We start from the raw sequence: 12,547 nt of genomic DNA on the forward strand, positions 1-12,547 counted from the left end.
ATTTGAAACTATATCCAGGCCATTATTATTACAGACACTCCAGCATTTTGGTGTCGAGGGTTCAGTTTTCAATTGGTTTGATAACTATTTGAATTTTAGAACTCAGCGGACGATTTTTAATGAAACTATTTCAGAATCCAGAGAAAACAACCTCGGTGTTCCTCAGGGAAGTGTCTTAGGGCCCATATTGTTCATAATGTACATTAACGACATGAAATTAATTTTGAAACACAGTGATATCAATCTTTTTGCGGATGACACTGTTATTTTTGTTGCTGCTAAAAATCCAACTGACGCTATATTGTACTTGAATGAAGACTTAGATGCACTTTCGAAATGGCTAAAATTTAAACAGTTGAAATTGAATATAAATAAAACTAAATACATGATTATTTCACCGCGACATCAAAACCTAGAGAATGTGCAAATTTTAATTGATGGAGAACAAGTTGACCGGGTTAATTCAATAAAATATTTAGGGGTTATCATTGATGAAAACTTGAAATTTAACATACATATTGAAAACACAATTAAAAAGATAGCAAAAAAGTATGGAATTATGTGTCGTCTAAGAAATGAACTTAACCTTCAGAGTAAGATTCAGCTTTACAAATCTATAATCTCACCACACCTAGACTTTTGTTCATCGATATTATTTTTGGCAAATGAAACACAAGTATATAGGCTTCAACGATTGCAAAATAAAATAATGCGATTAATTTTAAAATGTAACAGATTCACTTCACATTTGTTCATGCTAGATGCCCTGCAATGGCTGTCTGTGAAGCAAAGAATAATTTTTTCTACTATGATTTTTGTGTATAAGCTTATAAATGGTTTGCTGCCTAGATATTTGTGTGATCGAATTTTAAGAGGTAGTGATATTCACAATCATTTTACAAGAAGTGCAGGTGAGCCTCGCACTCCAAATTTTTTATTTGGGGCTGCTCAAAATTCCTTGTTCTATAAAGGTGTAAATATTTTCAATTCGTTGCCCCGACAGATTAAACAATCAACGACAATAGCAGAGTTCAAAAGACGGTGTTGCTCGCACATTAAATTAGTATTTTAAGTTTGACTTCATATAATTATATATTGACGGAATTCTAAACGAATGCACAAGTTAATTGCTCTGTATGACCACATGATGATGATGGATTTTTTTTGAAATGTTGTTTAAATTAGAGTTTAAAAAAAAATGAGAAGTCTACAAAGGTTTGAGAATCGCGCGCGATATGCAAATATAATGTGCCTCTTAAGTTGACGATGATGAAAGTAAATGTTTTTTATGTTTACTATGTATGATATAAATTGGTAGTTGCTCTGAAGACAGGAGAGCTCGGAAGGCGTTAGGGAAAGCTAGTTTAGTAGGTTTTGGCGGTCGAAAGATAGGGTGTCGAAAAGTACAAGTCATCAGGCAAAACTCGTTACGTACACTCTGTCAGGTAAAACAGTAGGGTGCGATTTCGGGCAATGTCGCTGTAAGCTTGTCACTTAGTAGCAACCCAGTTCAGATAGATACAAGTAAAACTATATGTGTTCCGAACAGTAGTTAGTACCAAATGCGATTCCTTGCAGCTGATACAGTTACAGGCCTATCAACTATTAATCTACGAAAGTAAACTGTAATGACAGAGTTAATTGAAAGGCTTATTTATATTTGCTTTGAAAATCAGCTCGTTTTTCTTCATAACTGATTTTAATGTTGACCCATATTATCAAAACGATAACTCGTCCAGCTCAAACCTTTGTAGGGGTAAGAGGTGGGACCATCATCATCATCATCTTAATGTTTTCTATTTCTATCTAAAAGTGTTTATCCTTGCAAACTATGTTGATATCGTTGCAAATTATCATTGAACAAATCTCAGAATTTAAGTACCGAAAAAGAACCAATAAAAATATAGGAAAAATAATTATAGGACTTTAATTTATTTATAAAATGTGATTCAACCGGTATGAATTTTGTCATAATGTAAATGTCTCACGTCAATATGACGGAAGGTGACTATCATTGAAAATCAATGAACCTAAAAAAAATCTTATTGGAAAGGTAGTTCAAGGGGTCATTTTGAAATATCAGTGACCTAAAAAATATTTTACCTGAGGATTTTTGTGTTTTTTTTTTATTTTTTATTTTAAGGTTTTTCATATATTTTGATGGAGGCGCACGATCGTTTATAAAGCTTCGTTCTAGGTGAAGATTCATGATTTATTGCGCGTCTTCTTTGAAATATATAGAAAATTTCAAATTTAAAATTAATTGAAAAAATCCTTCAACTAAGATATTTTTAAGGTCACGGATAATTGGAAAAGACCCCTTAAGAGTCCATTCCACGAAGAAAAAATGTAGGTACAATAATTTACAATAATAATCTCCTTCAGCCATGGCGTGATGTCCATGTACTTCTTAATAAAAATCAATGAAGCTTTAAAAAATAGTTTCGTTTTAATTTGGTATTAAAAAAACCAAGGTGACTTTGATAGTCACTGTGGTTCTTATAAATGTTAGCCTACAAGTGAGCAAATTGAAATTATGATTATGATGATCGATTGATCATCAAGGCTAGGTTTCTTTTCATGAGTATTTAAAAAAAAACAATTAAATATTTAAATTTATCAGCCTTTAATAAACTGTACGTAAATTTGAAGTTAAGTTAATGAATAAAAAAATACTTTAAAATGCCTTCAAATCTGGAGATATTTTTTGATTTATGGTATAATAACGTTAAAAACTTATAACCTAGAAACTTTTTTTTCCATTTTTTGATTCGAATTTTCTGTCCTTGAGAAAAACATGAAACTAGGAGAGTATTCAAATAATCGTATTTATCATTGTTTTCAAAATAATAGTTAACAAACTTGAAATATTGAAAATACGTGGAGTCGGAGTCGGAGCCAACAATTTATTGAAAGCTGGAGTCGGAGTCGGCTAAAGTTGGCAGGCCGGAGTCGGAGTCGGAGTCAGAGTCGGTTGGAGTTGAAAGCCGGAGCCGGAGTCGGAGTCAGAGCCAGCTAATCCCAGAAAGCTGGAGTCGGAGTTGGAGTCGGAGTCGTTTGAAACATGACCCGACTCCGCAGCCCTGGAAACAATCATCAAATTTACACATTTTTTCACGTTGGAAGAACTATTGAATAAAAAATTTAATGCAAAATATTTGCTAATCATTTGAACTAATATCAATCAGCATTTGTTTTAAAAAAGTGTTTGTAATCGATTCTGTTATTTTTGTATAGAAAAGTAGGCTATTTGGTCGTTCAAGAATAACAAAAAAAATAAGAAGTTTCACGACAGAATTCTAAACATAATAATTATGATACTTGGAATTACAGATAGCTGCTCAAATTACTAAACTAACTACGGTTTTGTACTTTTATCGTACGGTTTAAAATACTAAAAAACACCGAAAATGTCACACAAAAAAGTTCCCCAATCACTTCTATAAATATAATGCTGTGCTAATGCTTGTACCAAGCCAGCACAACAGCGACCGACTTGGGTCAGCTCAGTACGCAGATATCATGCAAAACAAATTGAAATAACACATCAATCTTGTCTCCGAACTTCCGGACCGGCAGAGGCCTGGAGGAAACTGGCCAAAAGTCCGTGCAAAGTGGCCCTACCGAAGCGAGAGAGTGAGTGAGCTCGGAAGCTATTTATTAAGCCACTGAACTTGGTTTGCGAGTGTTTGTGCGTCATATGAATGTGTTTGTGGTTTGGCATTAGCAAACATTAATTCAGAGTGTTGTGTGAGAAGAAAAAAAGTAATCACAATGAAATTTGGGAACGAAAACCAGACGGACCACGTCACACAAACAGTCACACATACAAGCGCACAGTCCGCAGTGTGGGGGCAATTGTTGTGCCCTTTTGATGTCACTTCTCAGGCAACAACACAAACAAGGAGGAGCAGGAGGTCGAGAAAGTGACAGCTGACAGGTCAAGTTTACACGCGTGGAAAATAGCTTTGGACACTTGGAGCTACAACAACATGTTCTTTGGCTGAGGAGAGTGTCCGGAAGGTCGTGATTGATGATTGCCCAGAAGTAGCGAATTAGAATGTTTTGATACGGAAACGAATGAAGTCATTAAAAATCAACCTTGGGTTTAAGTCATTTGAAGATTGGGTTTTTACATAGGTATTATGAATATATAGTTAATTTCATAGAGCTACCTCCTCAAAAGTGAATTATTATAAGAATACAGTCGATATTGTAGTAATGTTTGAGGTTTTGAGTAATACGTGCTATAAATGGTGGCTATGAAATTTGTTTGAGCACACATAATAATTATCATATAGCTTAACAGTCAACCTCAACATGTCTATGACTTGATTGGTTTTGTATAAAAAACTTTAAAACATGTGATTTTCTTCAAAGAAGCCCAATAATTACTTAGAAGACATTCTGAAAAAAAAACAAAGAATCAAATGAAGTAAGAAAATGCACATCCACACATACAAACAATCAATTTTCCATGAAAAACAAGGCTCGTAGAAAAAAAAGCTAGTAACACGACGAAAGCACAGCAAGACGAGGAAAAAAACTCATTTACAATAACAAGCTTCGCGTTTGGTTTTCTTTCGGGTGATGTCTGAAAGGGCTAAGTTGGTTGGGTGGTTGAGCGGGGGGGTTTCGGGGCCGACTTACCGTAATAAATCGTGGACCGCTTCTTGGTGTAGTTGGTCTCCGGCACCGTCAGGAAGCACTCGATCGTGGTGGGACTTTCGAGCTCCTCCTTCGGTATGCTGCCGCTGACGGACACGTTGAACAAATTATTCTCACCCTCGACGAACTTGAGCTTTTGCGTTTCGAATAATTTATCGTTGATCCTGAACGACGACGACGACCAGGACGAACAAGCGGCAGCATTTTTGTTTGCGGTTTTTTTTTCGGCGGCGGCGTCGTGGCCAAATGTCAGACCGAACGAGAGAAAGGAAGAGAAAAGTAGAAAGAAATGGGTGAAAAAAAGAAAGACAAGGAAAATACCAGAAACGGAAATGTTTGTGATCAGTTTGTTTTTCGCCACGTTTCTGGCAGGCAAGATTTCTTTTCTTTTTTTGTGGGGTTTCTCCTTGTCGAAAGAAACTAGCCACAGAGTTTCTGAAGCCATAGATAGAGTGGATCTGCAAATTTCATTACATTTTAGTTAGCCTGTTCCACACGTTCAGATTTTATTCACTATATGTTTTTTTCAATATGAAATTCTATAAATCAAATTAATCTCAGTTTTAAAAGAAAAGGCAGGCTTGGCCGATTCCCATCTGCTCCATCCTTCCATCGGATGGGGAAGTAAAACGTCGGTCCCGGCCATGGATGTTGTTAGGACGTTAAGTAATTCCAAGTGTAGGAGTCGCCTTCACGCTATAAGTAAAATCAACACACCAAACCAAGCCTGCTCCGGTGGAATCGCTGACGGCGGTTGGACTCGCAATCCAAAGGTCGTCAGTTCGAACCCTGGAGTAGAAGGTTTCTTGGAGTAAAATTAGGTTTGGGTGCTCTCCCCATTCAAGCCTTTGGACTCCTTAGTTTGAGGAGAAACTTGCAATATATTAGGTAGTTATTTTTCATTTTAACGGTGCACATCAGCCAGAGCTTTTTGTAGCAATGATTTTTGTTACACACATTCGAAAATACTGAAAATACTGCTATAATTTTTTAACCAACCCTTGCTGCCAATCAACATAGTTTCAATAATGTTTGACTATTTTTACAATCAGATTGTTCCTAGGTTGGGACCGTAAGTTTGACAATGTTTGAATAAGGAGAGAACAACTTTCTTTTATTGCTGTGCATCCCTTATGAAATTAAACAACTCAAAGGTTTTTATTCTATTTTGAATCTACAGAGGCTAGCGAAGTCGAAAACATTGAAGCAAAAATCATGAATTTTTCGATATTTTTCATCTATTTTTGGGAACGGCATGATGGTACCTACATGCTTTAAATATTAACAAATTCTTCTAGTTTTGAAAGATATTCTTAAAATTTGAACCTAATGTATTCATCTCACTTCTCTAACAACAACTATAAGCTAAACATTAAATTTTAATTTGTTTTAAAATGTTCCGTTCTTGAAAAAAATAATTAGAAAAAAAACCTATCGGAAAAAAACTGATAATTTCCGAAAGGTTTTTTTTTCTAAAAATATGATAATAGTGAAATCTTGTTAAAAAAAATCATCCTTCAAAAGTAATGCAAAGCATGGTGGTAAATAATTGTTTGAAATTTAAGGATTTTTCACTGAAAAGGTGAATATAATCAAGTTTTTACATTTTCTGAATTATTTTTTCAAGTTTTTGTCTTTCATACAAAAACTGAATCTTTTTTACAGCTTGAAAATGGGCGCAAATCAAAGAATTATTTTTAATAACAACATTATTTAAAATTATTCACTGAAAAAATAAAAAATACAAATAATTGAAAACCACTATAGAATAAACGAGTAACAAAAATTTGAATAAAACTTACACTTATTTACAATGTTTTAACAGTTGTTACGATTTTTTTGAACTGGATTTGTATTTATGCATCAGATTATGTTGTTAAAGGTTGAGATAAAAATTAATATGGTACTAAAACATTGAAATAATAACATAAAAGTTGTGTTTTACAATAATTATACGAAAAAAATAGAAGAAAAAATACATTGTAAGTTCGAGTACTGCATCTTTGAACGATCAAAAAATCCGTCAAATGTCACTACAAAAACAAGTCTCTATACAATTTTGGCAGCTGTTCATTCAAAAATGGTAGGTAAATGTTCGAAAATCTGTATCTTCGAAAAAAAATTTCTAGTAAATTTTTTGTCTACCATGAACCATTTAAAAAAAAAGTACAAGGATTTTCTTTTGGAAATTTTAAAATTAACTTTTTATTTTCAATAAGGCCGTTGCAAATATATTTCAAAGTTTATGTCGCCCCTTCAAAATTGGTCCCAAAAATAAGGGGGTACAAAAATATTTTTTCAGAAAACATCAATATTTTAATGAAAATAGAAGTCAAATCAACTGAAAATAATCTAAAATTCATTTTTCTGCATTGATAAACATATTTAGCATATTTGGGCTGGATTAAAAATATTTTGAATTTTTCTGAAACCACTAAAACTTTTTTTGTGCAAAAAAATGAAATAAAAAATCGTCAATACTTAGTTAATTTGAAAACTAATGATTGCAAAACAACTGGACAGGTGTATTATGCATTTTTTACACTTTTTTTCATTCAAATGTTAAAACCGTGGCTCGTTAATTCAATTTTTTGAACTTTGGTCAGAGTCGAGGGACATAAACTTTAAAAAATATTTGCAACGGCCTAAATCAATGTCCAAAAAACCAAAATATTTGTTTTTAATTTTAATACGTTTCAGGAGCCAAAAATCCGCAATTGGTGAGCCTTCTTTAGGGTTCATAATAAAACCACGCTTGGTTATGATAAGTTTATTACAAAACAAAATTTACTGCAGTTTTTAATGTAAATCAAATTTGCAATAGAATCATACATTACAGAAATTTTGATAAAGTTCATCGTTTTTGAGATATGGCTCAAAATTTGCAATTTTTAGATCTTTGAAATAGTTCCTATGACTTATTGGTCAAATAAAAAATGAGGAAATTCAAGAAAATTATTTGAGTTTCGTCGAAACCCAATTAAAGATTTGAGATTTGATCTGTGGTTGTTGAGATAAAGCGGATGAAAGAAAAACAAGAAGGAAAATGTATGTTTTCAAAGTCTCGCCTAAACGGCACTTTTAAGGTGCTATTTTCTTTGTTTTTGAATGATTTTTTTTAAAGGTTCTGATCTTTTCTAAAATGTATCTAAAATATATTGAATATTCTGGAATCATCAACAACATATTAAAATGGTGTAAAATTGCATGTTTTTGTGTAACATTTATATTTTGCCAAAAAACAAAATTTAAAAAAAACACACAGCTCGGCGGCAAATCATGAAGTTTTATCTATACAGCGCAAAGTTCTCCGATCAGGCTCACAATTTTTCTGGGGGTTCCCTGGCCACAATAAGGCCATTGCACATATTTTTTGAAGTTTATGTCTCTCGACTCTGATCGGTGTCGAGGGGAGGGCGAAAAAATAAAAAAATATAAAAATTGAAATAACAAGCCATGGTCTCAACATTTGAATGAAAAAAGTGATTTAAAGTGCATTTTTCACCTGCCCAGTTGATTTGCAATCATTAGTTTTCAAAATATCTAAGTATTGGAGTGATTTTTTTTCGTCGAAAAAAAAAACTTTGGAGTTCACAAAAAATGAAGTATTTTTGATCGATCTCAGACATGTTAAATATGATTTTAAACGCAGGAAAATGCATTTCTAATTGGTTAGACTTCTATTTCCATTAAAATTTTGATATTTTTTGAAAAATATTTTTTAGCCCCCTGATTTTTCGAACCGATTTTGAAAGGCCCATAAACTTGACATAAACTTCAAAAAATATTTGCAACGGCCTAATTAGACCCGTATTTTTTTTGTTCGGCTATTAGGGTGACTTAGGTCTAAGACAGCTAAAATCGGAGTTATGATTTTTTGAAAAATGTGATTTTTGCTAAAAATGACAAAAATTTGCCATTTTTGAACCACCCTAGCACGATGTAGGTCCCCCTAATGGTGAAACAAAAAATACGGGTCTAATTGTTTTGGCCAAGGAACCCAAGAAAATTTTTGAGCTCGAGCGGAGAACTTTTTTTCGGTTTAAGCTCTTTTCACAAAAAAATTCACAACCACCCTACAAGCTTCCAGCTCAAGAAACCACCAAGAAAATCCACTGACTGGCGGTGGCCACGGGAATGGCAACAACACATTAACCTCCAAAAGTAGCAGCAACCCGGGGAGAACTCCAACCGGAAGAGGAGCTCCAATTATTTCGATCGATTTTCTGTCTCTTTCCATTTGGCCAGTAGTTGACAGCTAGAGCGCAAAGATCCCGTTTGAAAAAGTCCCTTCCTTCTTCTTTTGGGAGTTGGGTGGTGTCTCACCACCAGGTTGGCCTTTTTACGGCCATAGTTCACGCAGGTTATGGAAATAAATTATCATCACACAGCATTTTTCGTGACGTGGGTTTTGTGGGCGGGAGGGGGCTCGTTATGCTGCTGTCTCTTCTATTTTATTTCCCCTGTGTGTGTGACTGTGAGAGACATTGCCAAAAGATATATTTATGTTTGTGTGTGTGCATGTGGGAGTGTCTGTCCAGAGGTTGAAAAGGGATCACCTCACCTTTTTTTTTTTTGCTCTGAAAAGGGATCCCCAAATAGAGCAGCACAAATGTGATGAAAATATTAGAATTTATTGGTTTCTATCACAATCAATTTTATGACCTTTTGCAAGGATTATGAACACCATCGGGTGTATGGGTGGAGGAGGTTGGTTGCTACCGGTTGGTTGGGCTGTAAATTTTAATAAGATCACGTCGATAGAGTAAACATTTGCTCAGTGGAAGATGGAGAGCCTCCCAGTTTGTTTTTGCAGAAGGGCAGTCATTTATAATGTTTCGATAACGATACCGGGTGCCCGGCTGTGCCCGGAAAATTAAGTTATCTGTATTGTTTGGCAGAGCATGAACGGACAGAGACACTGTTGCGGACTGTTAAAGTGAAGAGATGTTTATTTTTGGAAGGTGAAACAGAATTTTAATTTTAAAATATTTGTATTCTCAGTAAAATGTTTAACCGGTTCCTCAGGCACTCTAATTATGTTTTCGATCACGCAATTAAAATATTTATACTTATCGAAAGTGTACCTTCCATTTTGAACAAAGTAATTTAAACGAAATTGCCGTATTGAACATATTTCAATCCAATGTAAAAAAAAAGGATGAAAAATTACATTTTTCCAGCCCATCAGATCGAATTCGTCAAACCACCACAACCGACGACGACGACGAGGAAGCTCACCCATCTGTGTGGTGATGGTGCGCTGGGCCCGGGCCACGTGGTGGTCCCCGTGTATAATGGATCATGACATCAAATTTGCTGCGCTCATTTTCCAAAACAGGTCCCAGCTTCCGCTTGGTTTAACAACGTCGGTCCACATTTACATACCGTTTATGTTTGGCTTTTCTGGTTGCTGATGAGGATTATACACGGAAAAATCAAGTATTATCGTTTATTTTTTTATGGGAAACTCATTGAAACTTTAATGTAAAATATCCTACTGCATTAACCCTTGTACACCTGATGGGTTATTAACTAGCCAAAAATCAAAGCTAGATCTTAAATTCAATTTTTCAAGTTTCATCCAGAAATATATTTCACCAAAAAAAAAAAAATGTTTGAGCAACTTTTGTTCTACGAATAACTTTACTCTTCTCATGTTTAATGATTATTTTGTGTTATTTGTATTATTTCAATTTGCATTTATTTTGTTTAGTTAATGTTGGTTTCTGATAGTATTTGGCCTATTCTGAAAAATACTATCATGATAATGTGCTTTTATAGTTTATTTTTTCCATATTTTCTGAGTCACTTTTCCATTTTATTTTATTTTTTGCTTTTTCATATGTTGTGCTATAGAATCATTCCAGCCGAAATACAGAAATTTTTAAAGTATTTTTTTACTCGACCCTCCCGATTTCAATGAAAATTTGTTGGCATGTTATCCTAAGATGTGCTGTTAAAGGCAAACTTATGAGAAATCGGACGAGCTTTCCGGTAAAAATATGTTCGAGAGTTAATCTTGCCAAACCCCCTTTTTTCAACACCTCTGTATCATTACAAGCATTGGACTTAGGACAATGGTCAAATAAAGACTTCTATTTAAAATTGTCTGTAGGAATCGATCCCGCTCAAAACTCTAATGGTTTTTGACAGTGTTGACGTTTTGGATTGTTTGTATTTTTTAAGGAAAGACATAACATCCTGCATTTTTCGTGAGGTATTTTGCAACAGCGTAGGCAACGAACTTTAAAACGAAACAAAATGTGACTTTTAACTAAGAAAACAAGTTTGTCTATGACTAGATTTTTAATTTTTCAAATTATTGATTCAATTCTGTGCACAAAGTTTTGAACAACAAAAATCATAGTGAAAAAATAAACGTTTGAGCCTTTTTTTCCCAAAATCACTATTTTTTTCAAAAAATTATTACTCAGCGGCAGACTGTTTGTCCATACTTCTCTATGGCTCAAAAGTTGCGGGATTTTGTCCCCAAAAACATATCAAAAATCTTGAAAATAAAACAATACGTATTTTGGGGAATTGAGATTTTGTAAAAAAATTAAATAATGGGCAAATTTTATTCCGTGTACCTGCTTTTTATGAATATTCGTCAACAAAACCTACAACTTTGCCGAAGACACAAAATTGATCAGAAAATCATTTAAAAGTTACAGATTTTTGAATATTTACGTACCATTTTTGTATGGACAGCTGCCAACATTGCACAGTGGTCCAGATTGCAAAATTAAGTGGAAAATGGATTTTCCGAAAAATGGTGACGTTTTGGAGCTTTGGTGTCTTCAGAAGAGTTGTTGCAAATGGAAAGAGGCAACTTTTGGTTTGGTTTAAAATTAGGGTGGTTCACGATTAGGGTGATTTTGAAAATCTAACTTTTCAGGAATATTTTTGAATTTTATGTCTTCTAAAAGTTGTTGGGCTGGCCAATTCAAGCAACTTTGTCGAAGACACCAAATTTTATCTCGTAATCTACGCCTTCTATGACCAAATTTATAGAAAGCATCTGAGCAAACCTTCAAAATCAGTTTTTGAACGTGGCAATTCAGGGTTAACTTTTAGAGAAAAGTGATATTCGGAGCACTTTTAGAGCTCTACAAAACGAACATTTTCAGTTTTTGACATGTCAATTTGGACTTAAGGGTCAAAAGCTACAGCCATTTTAAGGTAAAAAAGATGCAAATTTAAAACTTAAATATCTCGAAATGGCGCAAGCCAAATTTTAAGCACTAGGTTGCATTTGAAAGAGGAGATCTAGCACTACAAACGCTGAAAAATCTCAGGGGTTTTTCTTTAAACTTGAGATATCTTCATTTGAAAAGTCTAATTTTCAAGGAAAACCATATGAGACCACCTAACGAAATTCGAAAACTGTCCAAATATATGTTTTTCCATGTAATTTTGCCCGCTGAATCTGAATCTGCCATCAGAATTGAGCCAAAATGTCAACAAATCGATTTTTGGTCATATTTTGGGTTTAAATGATAATTTTACATGGAAACCCAAAATATGACCAAAAATCGATTTGTTGACATTTTGGCTCAATTCTGATGGCAGATTCAGATTCAGCGGGCAAAATTACATGGAAAAACATATATTTGGACAGTTTTCGAATTTCGTTAGGGTGGTCTCATATGGTTTTCCCTTGAAAATTAGACTTTTTCAAATGAAGATATCTCAAGTTTAAAGAAAAACACCCTGAGATTTTTCAGCGTTTGTAGTGCTAGATCTCCTCTTTCAAATGCAACCTAGTGCTTAAAATTTGGCTTGCGCCATTTCGAGATATTTAAGTTTTAAATTTGCAACTTTACCTTAAAATGGCTGTAGCTTTGACCCTTAAGTCCAAATTGACATGTCAAAA

At 34.1% G+C, this 12,547-nt stretch overlaps 1 protein-coding gene across 5 annotated transcripts in view; it reads right to left on the minus strand.

Moving 5' to 3' along the window:
- The window catches only part of LOC6051898, a 265,226-nt gene that overhangs the window by 55,866 nt on the left and 196,813 nt on the right, over nucleotides 1-12,547 (minus strand). For all 5 annotated transcript variants that reach the window (XM_038251874.1, XM_038251878.1, XM_038251877.1 and 2 more), the window contains one exon: nucleotides 4,651-4,832. In XM_038251874.1, the coding sequence (XP_038107802.1) occupies nucleotides 4,651-4,832 (182 nt within the window). The remainder of the gene's footprint in view (nucleotides 1-4,650; nucleotides 4,833-12,547) is intronic.

Source organism: Culex quinquefasciatus, chromosome 2 (assembly GCF_015732765.1).
Source record: "Culex quinquefasciatus strain JHB chromosome 2, VPISU_Cqui_1.0_pri_paternal, whole genome shotgun sequence".
NCBI lineage: Eukaryota > Metazoa > Arthropoda > Insecta > Diptera > Culicidae > Culex > Culex quinquefasciatus.